The following is a 22,005-nucleotide window of genomic DNA, read 5'->3' as shown; positions in this document are numbered from 1 at the left end:
AGAACCAATACAATCCACTTTGAGCTGCTTTTCCCGATACTTAGGAAATACAGGTTATTTTTTTAATGTTATCACGAGTTTGTGAAGCAAACATAATAAATCAAATGTGTTAGATTTTAGTATTTAATCAAATAAGCCCAGACTAAAACAACCCTATACACATTACATTTTACACAGAGAATTAATTGAGTTCTAAGGTATATGGAATTAGTTCTGCTCTCACACAGGCACAAATAAAGAAATTTTATGTCCTTAGATGAAAAGTTAGGTTAGGCAGACAGAAAAAGGGATATGTGGGAAGCAAATTTTAATATAAAAAACAGTACCTGCAGCAGGGGTCCTGATTTTCAACCTGTCAACCTCCATGATAAAGTCATCTTTCAGGAAGAGGAAGCCAATGATGGAGAAGAGATAAACTAGGATGAGTGCTAGCACTGCAGTGAGGATAATTGAACGGCCATTCCGGGTAACACTTTTTATCACATTTAGCAATGTCTCCTCCCTGTACACAAGATCAAACAGCTGGGGAAGGCACAGAGTAGAGGAAAAGTGAATACAAATGAGGCAATATATAGATGCTACACAGGAAAACAATCTGGACTACTGAAACATGTCTCGGGCCATGTTCTACATTCTCAGCTTCATAAACTCACACTGATTTCAGTGGGAGCTGGGCATGCTTATGGAGGAAGAAATCTAGTACAGAACTTTAAATTTTAAAATTAATTATAGCAAAATCCAAAGCCACAAAGTATATTTGAGCCTGACCCAGAGACAGACAACACCTACCATCAAGATCCGTTGTTTCCCCATGTTTAAAACCAGGCTAGATTAAAATTTAAGAAGTGTCTTAATACTATGGATCTATATCTACAAAATAATTTTTCATGTTCTCTCCTGTCGGACAAACATGCACAGACTGCAACTCAAAAATGCACTCATACATGTAAGTAATTACATATTTGTAAACTTTCTTCGAGCTCATGGCATCATGTAAATGTCACATGGACAAGGATTGGGGCAACCTCTTTTTAGGACAAACTTAAATTCATGGCACTGTTTGCATAAGACTAGAAACTTCTATTCTTCTCTACCCTGCACTACATGCTTTCCTGGTATTTAACTTTAAAGAAAAGTATATATTAAGATAATATTGCTTTAAATGTCAAAAGCTTAAACCAGCAATTAAATGTGACAGGAGCTTTACAAGAACTTGTAACTTTTTTTCTCTTACAATTTTCTTGATGTTCTATAGCACGTTGAACCTTATCTATAATGTATGTATTTCTACTTCCAAACACTAAGATTACAGATATAAGGTGACACGCTATGATTTATCAAAACACTCCACAGAAGAAGGTATTAGCCACAATTTGTAAGATCTGAAATCCACAGCCCTGTGAAAGGATTAATAATAAAGGAAGAAAGAGGGGGACAGTTACGAACAAATATTAGAGTTTAGACTACATCCACTACTAAGTGAACACCTGGAAGCAACCTGGGAACGTGGATAATGTCCATGAATCATGGACATTGGTCAATAGCAGTCACTGAAAAAATGTAAGTATATGAAATGTTTCTTAAGCTGCTTGACACTTTGCAAAGCATTTTAAAACAAAGATCACCTAACTCATTGAAGGAACAGCCAATAATTTGTGCATTTTTTAAGCAGGAGAGTTAGATCCATTTGAAGAGGGTCCTGCAGCTACAGCCACAATCTTGCCTCCTTTGAAATCTGCCCAAACTTTGAAGCAGACTTTAATGTCAAAATCTGGAAAGTCTGACTTCAAGAGGCGCTTTACCCGAGTTAGCACTAAACCTCTGAAAATTTTAGCGTGCTTAATACATCTTTGAAATGCTGGGAGTTCACCACTATTCAGGAAGCTGAGAAAAAATACAACAACAGAAGAGTGAACCCATGTAAATGACCACAATTTAGTCAGTCTCCCTACAAGTTTCACATGTTCCACTACAGAGCAAAAGGATTAGCAAATGAGCAGTGAAACACCTTTTACTGCTACTCAGCATGAAGGGAGCAGTTAGTGAAGTTTAGCATAATTTTGTGTGATTCATTTTCACTGCACCTGTACCACATTATTAAAAGGCATTCCATCTGGGTAATGGCAACAAAAGAAAATGAAGTGGGATACATTTCAAGTGATGAATCTTCCTGCTACACCACAGGCATGCCATCCCCATTTCCCAAGTCATTTGTTAAAAATGTATTGGGGATGAGGAATGGAATCCTTTGGTACAGGTACTGATGCCTGGAGTGGCTACCTAAAAACAGAGGCTAGACAAGAATAAGAGAATATTTAAGTATTATATATTATATTATAATATATTTAATATAATATATTAAATATTAAGTATTTATTTGAAGGGCTTTCAGAGGTACACCCTGGGCAGTCAAAAGCCTCCACCCAAGATAGACCCTGGGTCACAGGTTCTTCACACTTTTTTAAGTTTGGTCCATTTGCATATCAGGGTTAATTCTCCATTTATAACTTCAGTTAATGATGTAATTACCCCAAGTTTCCCCTCGTCTCCAGAAGCTTTTAGTTTACTCATTTTGGGCCTTGGACAATCGAGTCGTCCTTGGAAAGCAAACCTAGAGAGGCTTTGTTACGTCCAATCAGCATGAGAGAACAGAAGTTAACAGGCCACAGGAAACTTCAGTTACACACTAGGCAGTACAGAATTTGAAATATATAAAAGTTAAAACCTGAGGCATCATCCCCCCCACACACCACTGGACAACTGTCCCCAAAATGTTAGGACTGACAGAAGATATAGGAACGGTGGACACAGAATAGGGAGACAGCTGGGCAGGGTGATGATTGTCTGGAAGAAAGGAGCAAACTTTAAGCTCTAAAACAGATAAAATAAGTCCTAACAGAAACAGGTTCTAATAAAAACAGCAGCTCCTAAGGGGCAGCAACACAACGGCATGCTAAAAATATACATGATTTGGCTTGATTGTCAGGAAGAAATTGAAGACAGCTGCATGGGTAACGGTATTTTCTATTTTTGCAAAGTTTTCCCCTCCACAGAAGCACGTACTCACCAGGAAGCTATAGAAGAACTCGTGCACGCAGAGGCCCAGCATGCAGACCAGGACATAGGCCACGTGGTAGAGAAAAGCCATGTCCATGATGACCGCTCTGTAGCCACGGGTGAAAGTCCCACGGTTCCCAACAAAGCTCACCAGGAACACGATTTTGTTACAGAGCTGTGGGGGATAACAAAGGCTAGGTTTGTGCCATCAGAAAGATCCTGGTATTTATTGTTTGGGTTGCTGTCTAGATAGGTTGGTTTGACTCAATGCACAACCTTTAGATAGCTGGAGTGAGGTGAAAGAAATCCAGCTCCGACAGTGCACTGGGAATGAGCCCACGAGGGTGAGTGGAAGTACATCACCTCTTCAACACTGCACTGTGCCTCATTACATTGTGATTATTCCTATAATATTAGTTATAGTGAATAGGTGGGCAGGATTAATGTCACAAGGCATTAAAAACCAGCTGGGGAGTGACCTCCCAACGGTTTTGAGTTTAGACCCGAGACTACGTAAGAGCAGCTTGGCATGCTACTACCAAGAGAACAATAGTAACACAACAGAAACTGTGTGTGTGGGGGGTGTGAGATCTATTTCCTTCACATCGTGTTCTTCAATACAAAATCCATAAAAAAACCCCTCAGAACTGAGGACATTTTTGAAGTGTAGCATTTAAACAACAGTGTCAGTTTCTCCATGGCTCCTGAGCTTTGCCAGCACACGAGCAGCAATGCAGAAGTGAACAGGAAAGGGTCTCACCTCATCTCCTTGGCAGTCCAGGACAAGGAATGAGGACTCAACACGACTCTTTTGTTCGCAAATTTGACGTGGGCAAGCGCTGCTTACTTGCCTTTACCTTTGACTGTATGTCTGGGTGTTTTTCAGTATGTGAAATTCTCACACACAGAACTGGTGGCAAACAGCCCAATACTTCGTGCTGGGGTGCATTAGAGCTGTAGCAGTCAGGCAGAAATTTAAATAAATGACTTGTGAGCACGACTGTGTATCTTACCAAGCTCAGTAAGCATGCAGACTTATTCATGTCTAAGTTAAGAGATCTGGCAAAGGGCTGAGAGAATTTTTAATTTTGAAAACTCTTTTCTTCCTGAAAATACATTTAAGGTCTCAGAAACATTTCACAAATTTGTGTCAATAGTGCTGAGTGTACTGATAGAGAAAATTATTCTTTTAACATGACAAACTGTAGATTTGATTGCCCTTTTGCAGCAATATTTATTTAAATTTCATATTGTTTTTGTTTTTAAAATATTTGCATATGCACAAAACTAAACCAGCTTTTTTCTTAGCTTCCCACTTTGCTGACACTGCTGTTTCAGGATGACTGGAAATGATTTATTTTTTTGGCTTAACCAGTGAGCCAGAAAAAGAAGTTTTTGCACCGCTTTAATCAAAGGGTTTTTTTAATAGGAGACCCTTAATATCTCTCCTTCTGCTGAAAGGGAAATTCTGCTTGCTTTTGAAGTACTTACATTAGCAGCACCAAGGAGTATCAAGGTAGGACCGAGCCCTATAGTATATATAGACCTGAGAATAACAGACACCAAAAAGGGTCGAATGCCAACGGGCTTGGAGATGAAAAACAGCATTGCTGTGCAAAATGCCACTGCTATCCAGAGGAGCACGGAAAACAACGGTGAGAGCGTGCCTGTACAGAGGAGAAAGGGAGATTTGAGAAAGGCATCTTTGGAGACTCCATTTTCCACCAAGAAACGGATCCAAAAGATCAATTCCTTTGCCAGTAGAGCTAACAAAAGCGTGATTCATGCACCACAACTGCTGACCACGGCTTGCCCTAATTGCTGCAGGAGCTATTATTCTCAGAGTATTGCTGCTTTTTGCACAGGTAATAATACGAGCAGCTAATGAAATTTCCATTAAAATCCAGGGAGTGCTCAGAGATGGAACAGTTTACCCTTCTCCTGGAGCAAGCTACTAATCAACTCCCTTCTGCAGGCATCATTAGGGCTCCTCCGGTCCGATTCCATGATTGCTCAGCTACAGAAATAGCCGGTCCTGGGGGCAGCACAGCAAGTGGCAAGCGCGCTGCAGTGCCACGTTTCCAGCCCCGGCTCCCGAAAAAGCAGCTCCCTCCCGAAGGGCTGCGGATGTTCCGCGGGAGCCTCCACTTGGCACAGAGGGAGCAGCCGCGGGGCGCGGGCAGAGCCGGGCAGCATCTGCAGTGCCCGGAGCGCTGAGCGGCTGCGCTCGGCTCCCGGGCGCGCAGCGGGTCCCGGGCGCTGCGGGCGCGGCAGCCGCGGCTGCACAGCCAGTCCCTGCTGCTCTGCAAGATGCTGGCTCCAGGCGCTCCCCGAGTTTTGAGACATGGCCCTGTTTTCCCTCTCCCCTCTGCTTAAAGCCCTGGAAACACACCATGTTGCTGTGCTATAAAAAGCACATTCAGATCTCAGGGCGCTGTCACACTTGTACACTGACTTCTATTGTTATGGGATGAACTGAGAGGTCAGTGACGGCGGAGAAGGGAATAGAAAATTGAGCTAGACTCACAATAGAAATCATGCTATCTCTTTGGCAACAGATACACAGCTGAGCAGCATCACTGGGATTAGAAAACAATGAGATGAGGCCCTAGCCTCAACATTGAGATGGCATCCGAACTTCTGCAAAGTTCAGGAGTGTTTCTATCCCTGGCAGGAGATTCAAGGTCAGCTCTGTCAGAGAGTTTCTTTGCCAACAAGATTTGGAAACTTTTAACGGATTCTAAAAAATGACTTTCAAGCCAATCTGAAAGGTAAGGCCAAAGTTCTCTGTGATTCTTCCACAAATCAGTTTTCCTTCTTCCCTTCTGCAGGTCCAGCAATTTTACGTTGCAGGACCCATCCCAGTACCATGTGCAGACAGGCACCCTGGAGGCAAAAAGTCTTCACAGAATCATGGTTTGGGTTGGAAGAGACCTTAAAGATCATCCATTTACATCCCCCCTGCCATGAGCAGGGACACCTTCCACTATCCCAGGCTGCTCAGAGCCCCATCCAACCTGGCCTTGGACACTGCCAGGGATGGGGCAGCCACAGCTTCTCCAGGCAACCTGTGCCAGGGCCTCAGCACCCTCACAGGGAACAATTTCTTCCTCATATCCAATCTAAACTCACTCTCTGTCAGCTTGAAGCCATTCCCCCTTGTCCTGTCACTACATGCTCTTGTCTCTCTTCTTTCTTTCTTTCAGGCTCCCTTCAGGAACAGTCTTCAGCTGGAGCAGTATTGCTCATGTCATATTACATAAGAACTGCAGGTACCTACTAAAAGGCAGCATCTTGGCATGATTAGATCAGCCCGGGCACCTCAGACAGGTGAATAGAGGTGGATTTACACAGGGTGAAGGGAAAAATGGCAGACACATTCCAGCTGTCGGATCAGGCTATGGTGGAGGGGGAGGCTGGAAGTAAGGAGGCTGCCTCATGACCTGCTAATCTGATCTGGCCACACCTATTCCTTATTGCTCAGGAGTCATTTTGGCTTTACAAGCACCAGGAGCTGGAATCCTGAAATACGCTATCACTGGATTACTGGGGTCACTTAAACTTAAACTAAAGCCATATAAATCTGCAGTTCAGAGTAAGTATTAATACCTACTGATTTCAGACTAGAGGACTTCCACGAGTATAGATTAGCTAAAATTTAGTAGCTTAAAAGATTTATTTTTAACCCTTTATTTCTCCTTTCATCCTCCATGGGCTCTAATGTGTGTGTGCTCCGAGTGACTCCCCAGTTTACAAAGCACTGTGGACAAGATGCTTCCCTTCTCCAGGGCACAGCCCTGCAAACTCTGCTTCACTCCACGAGGCTGTGGAGCTGCCTGTGCTGTGACCTGCAGAGACCCCGTGGGCTGCAAGGGCAGCGTGGTCCCCATGCCAGTGTATTTTCATCTGCTGCCTTTCTGTTCCGCCAGGCAGCAGGAATGTTTGCCGGTGCCAGCTGTGGTGTTTGTGAAAAGCACATGTATCTGCTAGAAGCTGGACTGCTTCCACCAGCCCAGTTCACATGCCACCAGACAGAGGTGACTTTCAGTCACATTACTGACTGGCCACAAATCAAAGGCCCAGAGGTGAATGGCTCTGCTCCCATTACCAGTATTCTGAACGATTTAGTCTCCTTTACCCTAATTAAGCTTGTTTGGGCTTCAAAGAGGCCTCCTGCTAGTCTGCTGCATTTATAGCAAATAATGAATTTCATTAAATATTTCCTGTGACACGGGATGAAGCAGAGACAGAATCATAAGTTTTAAGAGTATTTTTACATAATGCATTTATCCTCTGCAACAGTTATGCCCTTTTATCCCAATAAACAACATGGTGAAAAGCCAACAAGAGAGTTTGCAAATCATTCTCTTCCATATGTTTTCAGGACTGCAAGTCATTCATTTTGGTCAGGCTTAAGGAATCTCTGTCCCTCTGCTGCCAGGAATCCTCCTTCAGTTCAGAAGCTGCAGCTAAATCTGTGTAGTAGGGCACTGTAATATGGCAATATAAAAAAATTAGCTGAGATCATCTAGATAATCTTCAGCTTATGCTCTGTCCATTCTACTCTGCATTGTGCAGGCCCTGTGACACACAGATCAACTACCACATTTCATACAGCATTTGGTACCTACTTAGGAGACACTAAATGGCTTCCAGATGTGACTGCACCTGAAAATGCAGCTTTGTTACCTCAGAAATGAAAGCATCCAAAATTAAAACAAAAAGTAAAACCAAACTGTACTTGCCTTCATCTCCATCATCTCCAAAAGGGTAGAACAAAGCAACTGCTAAATTGATGAATACAGCAAGGTTGAAGGAAATACTCCCCCAGAGAGAGATGTGTCTGGAGAACCAAAACAGGGCTGGATTATCTAGAAAGGGCAGAAAAGCAGCAATCAGTGAACTGAAAGCAAGCAGAATCTCAATCAGCAATGGCCCCAAGGGAACTAAATACAGATTAATGTAGAAAACATGCAGATCTTTAAAATTAACTAAAATGGACAAAAATTAAACGTAGGTTTGCCATAATACATAGTTTCAAGCAGAGCTTTTAATCCAAAGATCACAATACAGTTTATTATATACCGGAGTTTTGCCTCTGGGAAGATTTTAGGCCTGGATATTTTGCAAAGGAGTCTTTTCAGGTGCATCTGAAACTGTAGCCTCTGTGCATGGGGACACAAAATCAAGCAAACAAAGAGATTTTAGCACTCTGAATGCCAGTCACCCAGAACACCCAGAATGGGTCATCCAGATGACCTATTTGGACCAAGTACACCGACGACATATGCAGAGAACTATGGAGTAGGCATGGTTTCAGAACTGCAGTATTTTCCCCACCTCTGTCAAACTAAAAACATTTTGATCTGCTTGGGAAGCAGGCAAAATTTGGTCTGCCTGGGTTTTGGTTCTACAAAAGCTGACTATTTCCTGCATGATGCTCAGAAGCCCATGGTCACCTGCTGACAAACAGCTCTGTACTCCTGCTTAAAAGGACTCAAACAAGCCATGATCTCCATATGTGAAGTGCTGTACAAACACACAGAAATAGTCCATATCCCAAAGAACCTACAGCCTAGCTAGAAAAGACTAAAAAGGGAAACAGTGCAAAACAGGGTTGATTTTGTGTCCAGAGTCACATACACAGTTCAGAAAGAAGGCCAAGATCAGAGTGTGCTGAGACTCAGGCAAGCACTTCATATATATGAATGCACTAAAATACGTTTTAAAATGAACATTTGAAACAAGATCCTATGTGCAATAGTGTAAAAAGATCTCTGGTCAGAGAGGTTTCCAACATGATGCATCCCTATTAATTAGATTTTAAAGTACTGGAAACTTCCTGCAAGTATGCAGAGTGCTCAGCAAAGTTTTTATAAACAGCAGACTTCTTCAACTGCATATGACTGTCTCAGGCTTTAATCAAAATAGCCTTTAATGGCAATTAGGTAAATATTCAGATTTCACTGTGATAACCTTTTGTTGCTGACTGCTGAGATTTAAGCATTTGGAACCATTGTAAAAATGACATCTGTCAATTTAAGCAGCACAGACTTCATGCTAACAGACACTTGGCTAAAGAATGACCCCAGCATCAACCTGTATTATCTTTTCAAATAATAAAAAAACCCCAACACGGAGACTTGTGGGCTATTCCACTGATGAAAGGAATTGAGAAATTTCTGTTCTGAATAAAAATAAACCAATTTTCTTTGTTTATAGCATTAGGCAGGTCGGGTCTATCTAATTGTTGGCTTGGCTCTTTTATTTGTGTTTCTAAAGCAAAACCCCCAGATGTGATTTTTTTTATTGAAGTAATTTTTCTACAATACAATGACTTTTATTCCCAAATAGACTGCAGATTCTGTAATCATGTATTTTTCCATTTCTATTCTGGGTGAGGTTGTCACTACTAAGTTTTTAGGGTGCCACCAAGAGACGCAGACTTGGGTTGATGGGGTTCATGCTGAAGACTTGCTGCTGCTGAAAATTATAGCCTAGGAATCGACATTTGAAAAATTGCCATGACATCCATGTTTCCATCATGTTCAGGATGCTCCCACATTGCTCTGACTATCCTGCTGCTCTAGACCTTATTCCTTCCTTCCTTCCTGATCAATTGCTGTGAGCAGATGACGTGTGACACTCCAAGTGCATCTGCGTTTTAGCAGTGAATGAAGTGACCACTTTTAGGCATTTTTATGTATGTTCAGCCTGGAGAAGAGAAGGCTTTGGGGTGACATAATGTGGCCTTCCAGTGCCTGAAGGAAGCCCACAGGAAATATGGAGAAAGACTCTTGACAAGGGCCTGGAGTGACAGGACAAGGGGGAATTACTTCAAACTAAGGGTAGGTTTAGATTGGATATGAGGCAGAAATTGTTCCCTGTGAGGGTGCTGAGGCCCTGGCACAGGTTGCCTGGAGAAGCTGTGGCTGCCCCATCCCTGGCAGTGTCCAAGGCCAGGCTGGATGGGGCTTTGAGCAGCCTGGGATAATGGAAGTTGTCCCTGCCCATGGCAGGGGCTGGGAACTGTGTGATCTTTAAGGTCCCTCCCAACCCCAACCATTCTGTGAGTCTATGATATATAAAATAAAACTTTCTGCTCCAAAAGCCAAGGGCAGAGTTGACAGTGGCTGAGCTGGCAGGATCCTCCTGATCCAGGTGCATTGGCAACAGCCCCATTCCTGCCAAGCAGTTGTACTGCCCACCAGTGAGCTAAAGACATTCAGGGTACCTGGTGGGGCTTCCCTGCCCCTCCTCTTGGTGTCCCTGCTTTGACCTCTCCCCCATGATCCTGACCAAGCAGCTCAAGGCCACACATGTGCCTTCCCAATATCGTGGGATGTGCACCAGTTGGGCCAGCTGGGACACCCTGCAGCCCAGTCACACCAGGCTGATGTGAACTGGCAGAGGGGTCTGACTCCATGGGAGCTGGGCATATTTAAAGTAGCTGAGGTTCTGGTGAGAGATGTTTTTAAATGACTGACGTTTACAAGTTTTTTAATGGTCTTTCAGGAATCTGCAAACCTCAAACACGCAGCTACACATGTTTTTGTTAAATATTAGGGGCCTTGGCTTAATTAGGTGCAATGCTATCAAGATTAGTAGAACTACACCCAGTTTATCCATCCCTCAATTTAACTTTTGGACATCATCTTGAACATATTAATAACTGCTCCATATTACACTTCTTTTATGGTGGCATGCAAATGTCTCATCTGACCTACACTCTCAAGCCCAGAACAGTTTTGTCTGTTGTAGTATCAGAGTGAACAGAGAAGAGTGTATCATTAAAATTAAAGCATTTGAAGGTTTAAAAGCAAGGTTTTAGCATAATGAGGCTATTTTTTTAAAATGACAGTACTTACTCCTAATTTTCTTTTGCCATTTCATCTCGTTGTACAGATCCTCAGTCTGCTGGAAAAAGTCATTGACTTTGCTCCCTTGTTCATCTCTCTCTGTTGTATTGAATACACGACTTTTGGATTCCCGAGTAAGGAATTCGCAAATATTGGGGACAGGAAAGACAATCTTTTCCATTGTTCTATCGTGGCGAACAATCTATAAATAAAATGCACATTTTTGTCAGAGTCAGTGACTATCCAATCATGTTGTCATATCTTTTCTTGTTCACAGCTCCCCTTTAATTTACCAATTAATGCATTCATTATTTGAACAGTACAATAAAGTTGGACCAATCAATCCCAAAACAGAGTAAAGCTGTTTTTATTTTCAAAAGCCTGCCAGAATAAGGTGGCAAAGAAAGGACTCAAGAAAAATCTTGGTCCAGACTTCCCCAAATATGAAAAATGTTCTAATTCAGAACACTTCAATTTTGCTGTAAATTGAAAGAAATCTCTCTCAGTAAAAAGTGGAGAAGTTCAGGGGCTTTCTGCTCTGATTACAAAATTATTTTCTCATCTTGAATCTGTTTCTATGATGGGATAAATTGTGAAGGTGAACATGTAAAAATAGCACCTTGTTACTCAGGCAGCACCCATATCTGGTCAGTCTTTATCTTTTTACTTGACAAAACCCAAGGTTTTGAATTGCTTGCATTTCAGGAGCTAGCAGGTTACTGGTGAGTGAGCTAGATTTTATTTCATCTCACCACATTGCCATCAAAATTGCTTCCCCATTCTGATCGGGGACTCTGCATTATTAAAAATACAGAAATGAGTAGAAAACTCATTTCGACTACTACGACCATGCCTCTGTACAGCCACTGGTGAAAATAAAAAACCACCACCATTTGAATTTCAAATCAAACAAATGAGATGCCTTAATATAGGGGAGATAATATCTGAAACACCAAGCAGGTCTAGGACTGCTTTCAAAGACAAGCAATTACCTGTTTTGTATAGAAGCAATGCTGGGTTGGGTTTCACTTTTCCAGAAGAAGCTATTGGCCACATAAAAGTTGACCACAGTGCTTGTTTAGTGCCTAAATTTACAACCTACCCAGATAAACTGGCTGATAATTGCCAAGAGAGATCTCAGCAGCACCCAAAGTATTAAAGTACATTAAGAGGAGCACTGAGCTGCCCTCTGGACAACCAAGGCCATGGAGCTTTCATCTCTCCTGTGGTGGGATACCTCTGTGGACCTCTATCTAAATCCAGCCCACGGCAGGTGTAAAGTTTAAAACAGAGAGGAGAACTGCTGAACCAGGCCACGCCTTGGTATTTTAAACAAAAGCCATACTGAATGTCTACACCACTTCAAAACCTCTCTGTACTCCAGCCAGACTTTTAATTTGATCATCCAGCATCAGTGGCTTTGAAACTCATGATTATTTATTTGAGTGATGTACCATACAAGATCATTCTTGACTTCATGACACAGCTACTATCCACAGTCATTATTTCGCTAACAGAACATGTTTGGTAACACACAGCAAAGCTACTGTGAAATGATTGCTTGGAGCCACTTCTAATATAGGTGTATTCCTTTCCCTCCCACAGCCAAAAGCATATTATTCAACTTTCTCCTCATAAATAATCCACACCATTTGGAAGCTTAAAGAGGAGATACACCACACACAAGATGCAGACTTGTCTCACAGTCCATCTGCTGGGAGAGCAATCTTTTACCTCTATCTGCGCCGTATGTTTGGCATAAAACCTCAAGGCTTCATCTCCTTCATCTGGATCTGACCCTGGCTTCAGCATCTGTTGCAATGCTTTATTGTGACAAGCCAACTAGAAAAAGAAGAAAAATCTGATTTATGTCCTGCTGCTATGTTTTCAGTTTTATCATCTCCACTTAACTAACACAAATCCTCCTTCCCCCCATTCCCATATACTTACATGCTCAACCCAGTGGGGCTCTTTCCACAGATAACAACAAAAATGTAATTCCTCGAGAACAATAGAAATAATTTAGTCTTAAGAAGTTAGCAGCAAGTCTTCAGTTGAGATTTATGAAAGGCAGCTTAGCCCGCAGCCTGGATGGCTTTTGGAGGGCTTTTGACAAATGCCAAAAAATTAGACCGAATGCTTCTTTTCACTTGAGTTTAGACATAAAATTTGCATACCTCTGAGTACTAAATTACATTTACAATTAATTTTTCCCAGCGACTTCAAATGGCTAAACTAGGTTGCAGGTTGGTATTCCAGGGCTGTAACTATTTCTGAGGGAGCTGGACTGCAGTGCCAGGCAAATACATCCTTAACTGTACAGTTCATATACACAGAAAATATGCACATACACACAAACACACAAATATGTATCTCCCACAAACTTTTACAAATTATACACTTCCCATGATTGATAAAATACATCTGTTCTATGTTGAATAGTAGATATTTTAAATGCTCCATTGTTGTACAAAGTTTAGTAACAAAAATGTTGGCAAATGCATTCATAATGTCCTATAGGTGAGTGAGAAACAAAGACTTAATTAAAAGGCATACGGAAATTACTAAAAATTCAGTTTTCCCTACATCACAGTGAGTGGTTTCTGTCCCGAATAGCTGAGGCGTTTCACCTGTTTTAAGATGGGCAAAACTGCAGCAGGAAAGGAAAGGAAAGGAAGAGCCACCTCACAGATGTGATCCAGGGCTGAATCATCACAGCTGACATTAGCACAACAGACCATTAGAAATGAGGCAGGCATGCACTCAAAATGACCACAGGAACCGGGCCTTTGAAGTGATGATCACCACAGGTGGACCAGGACTGTGATACATGAAATAGCACAGCCTGGTGAGGAATTATAAAATAATTGCACAGCTACAAAAAGACTGACAGGGACTAAGTCTAAAAGTAGCAACAGATCCAAACAGATACTGTAATAATCTAACCAGAACGTGATCTCACCCATTTGGAATCTGCATGTCTTATTATCTCCCTTTTTTTAACCAATAAGGCAGGGGAGAAGTACATATACAATTTAGTCCATTTACTGAAGTTCCCTAGAATCTACTGATGAAAATAAATTTTCTTCTGGATCTCAATATAAACTTATTAAATAAAGACAAATAAAAAATGGGACATCCAAAAGTAAGAGAATGTCAGAAAGGGATATTTAGGAAGAATAAATGTGCTTCCAACAACTTCCTTGGGGACAGAAGTCTGCTTGGTCCTGAGAGCAGAGCCTGAGCCAATGTGGCACAACATCAGCATTTTGTAACAGGGTCATGAGCAGATAGGGAGACCAGCAAAGAAATGACATGGGGATTAACCGCAGACAAATATTCCTTCCATCAGTAGCAGATTTCTGTCCTGAATAGTTACTTTTTTACTCATCTAGCAAGTGCATGGATAGTATCATTACACATATTAATGTCTTTACCTAAACTTCCACTTATTTTTGAGACTAAAAAGGTTCTTTAAGACTATCTGACTAGTTCCTTGCCTTCACACAAGCCAAATAACCTGATCCAGCCAGCAGCCTTTGCAGCATGACCACAACAACTGCTCAGCAAGACAACTTGAACTCATCTCCTAGAGGTCTTTGCATGCCCCTCAAGACATGCTCTAGAATCATAGAGAAAGAAGATGAGCCAGTGGAAACAAGACAGTTAGTGTTTAAAAATGCCCTTTCAACAGTGTTATTACTTTTGCCTTTCTGCTTTATTGGATGTCCCTCTGCTTCTGTACTTAAGAAAGGGCAAGCAAGAGCGCCCAGTTCACCTTCTCTGTATCATTCATCATTCTGTACACTACTGTCACGTTCTCTTTTATTTGTCTCTTCTTTAAATTAAAACAATCCCTATCTCTCCCATCCCTCCTCAAACAGAAGACTCCCTGTGACTCAATTATTTTCCCTATCTCCAAATGCCCTTTACTTTGGCTGTATCTCTTCTTTAAGATACGAAGAAGAGCACTGACTAGACAGAATGCAATCACACTGTGCTTGGAGTGATGAATTAGCATAACCAGAAGCAAATATATTCCCCTTTTATTATCTTCTGTAATGCAGAGGAACTTTGCCTATATCTTGACCTTTATTTCTCCAATGTGAACCATTAAGATTTTGAGTTTTCTAACAAATGACAAGTCAAGGACGTATGGATAGTTCTTCTTATTAAAACTATGCCAGTTTGGAGAAAGGGACATGCTATAGATGCAGAAATTTCCATTAGTACCACAAAAAACTTCCTATATTCATACTTGAACTCGTATACAGAACTGGAAATGCCATTTGTAAACCATATGAAAACTCTAGGTATTGCTTCCTGATATGCTTTGAACTCTCCATAACTTTTGTTGTAAAAGTCTCTCTTGATAAGTATCAGCAACAGAAGTTCCCTTATCACATGGACTAGAAGGGAAAACCCATCTCAGTCTCTCATGCTCTAATGGGACTGGCTAGAACAGGGTGTTCAGAGCCTGCTGGAGATTTGAGATTGAGCATATTTTGCTAGCAGGTTTCACGTGAACAGCAGCCACACTCATTAAAACAGTGTGTATTTGGTGGTCTGCACTGTGCTTTCTGAGGCTGAGCCCTCAGGCTGTGACTGTCCCGTGCCAACGTGTGAACAGAACCTAGCACTGCACAGCTGGAGCTTTCCAGCACAACCACTGGACAAAGTGACCTGAAGAAAAGGCCAGGATTTTCCGTGCCAGCCCCTTGACTGCCAGAAAAGACAGTCAGAAACAACGCAGGATTGCTGACCAAGCTGGAGGAACTGCAGCACATTTCAGACAGGGAATCTACCTAAAGGCACCAGCAATCTTCAGCTGTTGATGCTGAATCTTCTTCACTCATAACTTCATTTCTCTCAACTTCCAAATCTTTTAATACCACTTACCTTCTGTGTACTCTAGACCTTCAGACAGTAATGTCAGGGCAAAGGGCCCATCAGTTTTCTGCTCATATTGCAGCTCCTACACAGGATGGATTCCTCTACGTCGACACAACAATAACTACTGCTAATATTTCTGTATTGCCACAGCTACACTGATGAAAGAACATTGTGGACAGCAATCTGAGAGAGCTCAGATCCAAAGCAGAGGCCCACAGTATGACACAGAACAGCTTTAGGAATGCTGTTATTTGGCAACCACGGTGTTTTCTGAAGCTCTGCTTTCATGATCCTTCCTTCGCCCCATAACGAGCTCAAAGGCCCACGTGGGCCAGGGGGACTGTGTCAACAGATGCCTTGACCAGGGCAGAGCTTTTTGTGAGATCAAAGACACAGCAATGAAAATAACAATGCAGTGACAAACTGTGAACCTAAAATACAGAAAGCTTATCCAAGTTTATAATACACCCTAGGTGACAGTTCGTGCGTGGCGTGTAAAGGCCGTGCAAGCTCTGAGTGATTTTTTTTCATATTTAACTGCTGTGATGCAGTAAAGTGTTATATCCAGTGTGCTGCACAAATCTTGTGGGGCAGCTGGAGGACAAGACATGGGACAGACGTGGCTGAGAGCAGCTATAATGAGAAGAACAGTCCCATTTATGTTCTCAAAGCAAAGCTCAAAAAATGCACCTCAAATATACATGGCAAGTAGAACTGATACAAAAAAGTAACCATCACTAGAGCCTGAATTTGCAAAGAGCCCCAGAAAAATCACTATTGAGGAGAAAACTCACTCACTCACTCACTCACTCACTCACTCACATCAGCCATGCCAGTGACAATATTTTAAATGTCAACACTGTATTTTACTGTTCATCAAGGCATGTAGGGACAAGGAAGCAACAGCATATAATGGAACAGTGATTTCCAAAGAGGGGATGTGTGAGGCAATAGCTATATGAATAAAGATCATTTGGCTTTCAGTCAGCTCCTGAGGAAGGACTGCTGTTCATTTTGAAAGATTTTTACTTAAAAAATTTGGAAAACACTGTAATAAAGTATCAGTACAAAATGTGAAAGATTGAGGACAGACCAAGAACGCTGAAGAGATTAATAAAGAAACAGTAGAGATAAATGACAGAATTACAAGTAATATGCAGTCTAAACTCCTGACACAACATGACTATAAAATCAGATCCGCTACTCATCTGGGATGCCATATGTGATCAGCAGTGTGGAAAACCACAGCAGAACCACCTTTTGCAATTAATATATGTGTTTCCTGCAGGCCTGTAGTTTTATAGTTAAGATTACCTTGAACAAAAATGAAGTTATTTAAATGCTCTTAAAGAAAAGACTGATTTAAAGCTGTGAACATTCATTTCACCAGCCTGTCATTAACTCACTGACGTGGTATAGTAGATTGGTTTGCCAAAATAGCAGTGTGTGAATACATGTGTGCATGTGGAAAAATTGCTTGGAAAAGAGAAAGTTTTTCTCCACTTTTCAATATTTCTGTAAAACACAGAGACACGCTATATTTTAATAAGGATGTGTCAGTCCCTGGTTGTAACTTGTAAACTGCAGGGGCCTCTCACGTTCTCATCAAAGGCACGAGGTCTTACCCAGTATACAGCTGAGATGGTTGTCAAAATTCCTGCTGATTACACCAGGCTTTGCTGAAGCCCCAAAAGGACAAGAAATACAAGAAAAAAGTATAAGAAATAGAAGCTATAGACATGAGGTTGGAGACCCCCAAATTCTGAGATATTTATTTCACTCCCCAGCATTTTAATACTGCCAAACATGGGGGTAAAGGTGATGTTCTATGACTAGAATGGTATAAAGGGATATAAATGAGTGAGGTTTAGTGTCCTGTAGGCAATCAGGGTTTTCATGGAAGAGTCAGTTCACAGGCAAGGTGTCAAACATGTTAAACTGATTTCCTAGGAAAGGTTGATGGAATAGTACAAAAAACACTGGATAACTGGCTGAGAAGCAGAAAGAATGACACAAATAGCACAAACAGCTCCTATGCCTTGATACCATTTACAGTATTACTATTAGGAAGTATTACAAACATCTAAAAATGTAGAAACAAAATCCTTGAAAGAATTATTATCCTTGTTCCAATTCTCTCAGTTCTTCTCACAGCTGTAAGGCAGCAGTAAGGCTGGCATGTGATGGCACCTGGCACACAGGGCACTCCTGGCAGGGGAAGGGCACTGGTCGGGAGCGTGCTGGGGACTGGGGCTTGTTTTGGGGAGGGAACTGGGTGTGGACATGCCTGTAAGCTGTCACACTGCACAGAGACCCCTCTGCCCTTGCCTCACTCCCCCTCTGGGGTGCCAGCCAGCCCCCTCGAGCCCGTCAGGGCAGGGAGGCCACTCCACTGCCTGGCAGTTAATGAACAACAGCCCTTGGGGAAAGTGAGGCAAGAGTGTTGGTACCTGATGCCCAAGGCGTGACATCTGACAGATCTGCTGTAAATTATCTTCATCCCTACCCTGTCAGTAACCACACATCCTGCAGTGTGGGTTGCCAGCGCAAAGGCCAGTGGTCTTTCACCAGGGGAAACTGTGACAAAATGTAACTTGCAGCAACAGCAAAATAATGGTCAGATGAGCCTCACCTTGCTGTGCCAACAAGCTCGTGCAGCTGGGGCTCATTTACAGCCTCGATCTCTTCCTCTTTTGTCCTCTTCAGTCCCTTTGGCTCCCAGAGCCAGGCAGTGTAAGATCTGGCACCGCCAAACCCCCTCACCAGGGATAACCCAGTCATCTCACCAAACACTTCATTTTCGTCTTAGAGAGCAAGAAAGGATAAAAAAGCTGCCCGGGGACTGACAAGAAAAGCCCCATGGACCGAGAGAAAACAGCCAAGAGAAAGTCGAGGCAGTAGCAAACAGGATGGGTGACAGACAGAGGAACATAGGAGACAGAAAAGGAGCTCCTCTTCTTTGGCGTGCCAGGCCTTTACCACACGCCAGCTCCCTGCCCTGGGCAAATGAGAACATTCCAACTCCATCGGTAAACAAGGAGAGAAAAAAGCAGAGAAAAAGGAAATGTCATCTTAACCATAACTGAGCAGAAATTTTTATTCCAAGTAGCTGCACTAAAAGCAATAACAACTTCTCAGCTCCCCATGTTCCAATCAAAACTGAATGGTGCTTTCTGCAATACACAGGGCAACTTCCTTTCCAGAAGTCATTACAGTTTTATAGAGCGGCACCTTTGCACTCTGCCACAAAGCAATCTGTTAACAAACATTAGGAACAGCAGGGATGGAGCAATGGGAGACTCTCACATCAAGTATTCATTGATTTCATTAGACAATTATACCGTACAGAGCAACCAAAAGGGTTCAGACTTAATCTTTCCCTGATGGCTTGTGGTACATGAGCAGGTCCCTGGGTGGTCCAGACGCTTTGGATTCTGTTGCTGGGTCTTCCATGGCCTCGTGTAACCTCTGAGGCACCAACTCTCCTCCCCAGCCTCCACATGGGGCACACTACAAATTGCAGCTAATAGTGATCTACCTCACAGGGGAGAAATAAAACACCTCAATATTATCACATAAAAGAAACCACCACAGCTAAGTGAACTCTGTCACTATTATGTTTGCAGCCCCCCATAGTAATTTCATTGCTATTTTTGTTGTGGTTTTGCTGTTCTTTTTTACTCTGATGAAAACCAGCAGAAGACAAAATGACTTGTTAATATTTCAACGAACTTTACTTCCACGTGCCTCCTTTCTAACTTCTTTTGCAGGCAAAGCTGAATTCCAAAAAAAAAAGAAGTGTACACGTGTGTGGGGAAATTCAGGTCAGACAAAATGCGTTGCAACCAAACAAAATTAATTTGAGGTGGGTGGATGTGAAACATCTCCACAGGCTATGTGTAAACCGTCATGGGCAGCTGTGCCTGCCTGAGTCAAACCAGCCCAATGCATACAGGGGCACACTTGGATTTTGGTGTACACTGGCCATACTGGACATAGGATGTGGACAGCAGCATGCAATCCAGAATTCCAACAGGATGGCACAACTGCGCTCAGAGACTGCCTCCTGTGATTACTGTTTGCAAAATTTTGCAAAGTACAGGATGGAAGGAAATCAGATGATGGAAGTGTCAGACATGATTATAGGGAGGTAACGAGAAAGTTCAATGGAAAAGAAAGAAAAGGAGAGCAGAGTTTCTACAAATAGTCTTCTTCAGAGCATAACAAGGAAGAAGATCCCAGCCACATGCTACTTCCATAAAAGGCAGACAAAAACATTGGCACCAGTGTTGTATAGACACAGTCTGGGAAAGGCCCAAACCAGCAGATATATAGATCCCAAATCCACACAGCAAGAGAACCGTTCACCTCTAAAAGCCACCAACACTTTAAATACATCCAAAATGCATAAAAACACCTGAGATAAGAGAGCTTTTCAGGAACTCTTCAAATTCTTTTGCTCCCAAGCCCTTCACTTTCTATATTTCTCTTCCCTGCAGAATGTGACTCTCTGCCAGCTATCTTCTTCTGTCTACTATGTGGCTTCTCTAGAAAAGGCAGGCTAGCACAAACAAAAGAGGGAACTGCTGCTGATGACTCTTACTTTGGGGGCAATGTGGTGAGGGGAACCACAGTTTCAAGTTTTTAAGTATGGACACACTTCCTTCTGTGAGCTATAAGACCAGGAGACGTTGACTGGCACTCAACATCCCTTCCTCTGGCACCATGAGCAGAAAGTTCCTCACGGGTTGATCCTTCCAGAATGGACTCATCCTCTTCTTCAGGATCTACCCAAACTCGTCTTGTCTCTCCTATTTGCAGGATAGTGCCACGGTTTCTTTGGCACACTGTGACTCCTTCAGCTGAATGCAGTTCACCAACCCAACCTGACATCATCACCAGCTGTGCCACAGGCAGGTGCGGCTTGGAAGACAGCCACAGCACACTGCCCTTGCAAAGGCTGGGATAAGCCATCTCCCTGTCTTCAATGAGGCACATTAAAGAGGCTTAAGTCCTCAGCTGCAGCCTGGAATCATGGCTGAGACTCTGTGATTCAAGTTACATCGATGTCAAATTAAAAAGCCTGTTCGTAGCCAGTCCTGTTCACATCCCACCTTCTCAACACGTCGTTCCACAACACACAAAAAAGCATAACTTGCTCATTCAGAGTCAAAAACATACGAGACTGAAGCAGCAAGCAAACAGCAGAAGCTGCAATCTGTTGGATTCACAGCAGACATGGATTTCCTACTATCTGCCGGGGCCTGATGTATGTACATTGTACAGTAGAAAACAGGGCAGTGTACCAGTGTGGAGATGGACAGGAACTGAGAGATGACTCTCCTCAAACAATTACAATGGTGAGATTTTCCAACATTTTGCACCATGCTATTGAATCTCTGCCTCCCTTTCCAATCAGCAGAGCAAAACATCCCTAAAAATAAATAAAATTAGGAGCATAGGACCAGAGAGAAGAGAATGTAAAATGATGAGTTGTTCTTTCCAACTCTGTATTATGGCTATTGTCCTCAGGAAAGCACTTTCACCTGGCACCTATGAAGTAACAGCTCCTGGTGGGAGTAAAAATTTCATCTCTCTCCTTATCAAACATTCACAAATAATGCTGCTTTACCCAACCAACTAGCAGCTAAGTGGTGTTCTGCACACTCAAAGACAGAAAAAGCTGGAAAGATTTTCCAAACGAAGTTCATTTAAGGCTACCACAGATCATCATTTGTAAAACAAACTCTGAAAATCCTTGCCCATAGAAAAAGGGAGAGAAAAGGCTTCTTTAACCCCAGGTTGATTAGATGCTTATCTGTGTGCAGGTCTGAAGGTGATCATAAGTACCTGATCACCTCACTTTCGGTGTAGAAAAGCATAATCAACCGTTAAAACTAAATTTCACAGCTGGACACTTTTATTCAGTGTCTCATAAAGCTGCCTCAGAGAAAGTGCAAGGTGAACCTCATTTTCACTTTTCTGCACTGTGTTAAATGAATGAAATACAGAGGATGGCAACTGAGCTCTGCCTATTTGTAGATTACAAATTCAGATCTTGTCTGGAAAACTCTATGGTGACTGAGATACCTAATTAAATTGTGACATCAGAGGAGATGAGAGTTAAAACGGAGCAACTGTGAGGAACAGACATATTTTGACATTCTGTTTAATGCTCTTTATTTTTGTTAACCTG

General features: G+C 42.3%; 1 protein-coding gene across 6 annotated transcripts in view; it reads right to left on the bottom strand.

Annotated features, from left to right (window-relative positions):
• ITPR2 (inositol 1,4,5-trisphosphate receptor type 2) overlaps positions 1–22,005 on the bottom strand; it is a 245,710-nt gene that overhangs the window by 34,235 nt on the left and 189,470 nt on the right. For all 6 annotated transcript variants that reach the window (XM_032105470.1, XM_032105472.1, XM_032105471.1 and 3 more), the window contains 6 exons: positions 12,651–12,758; positions 10,926–11,118; positions 7,803–7,928; positions 4,549–4,724; positions 3,068–3,232; positions 327–522 (listed from right to left, as the gene is read on the bottom strand). In XM_032105470.1, the coding sequence (XP_031961361.1) occupies positions 327–522; positions 3,068–3,232; positions 4,549–4,724; positions 7,803–7,928; positions 10,926–11,118; positions 12,651–12,758 (964 nt within the window). The remainder of the gene's footprint in view (positions 1–326; positions 523–3,067; positions 3,233–4,548; positions 4,725–7,802; positions 7,929–10,925; positions 11,119–12,650; positions 12,759–22,005) is intronic.

This window comes from Corvus moneduloides, chromosome 4 (genome assembly GCF_009650955.1).
Source record: "Corvus moneduloides isolate bCorMon1 chromosome 4, bCorMon1.pri, whole genome shotgun sequence".
Taxonomy (NCBI): domain Eukaryota; kingdom Metazoa; phylum Chordata; class Aves; order Passeriformes; family Corvidae; genus Corvus; species Corvus moneduloides.
Note: the sequence above shows the minus strand (reverse complement) of the source record. Positions and strands in the feature narration are given on the sequence as shown.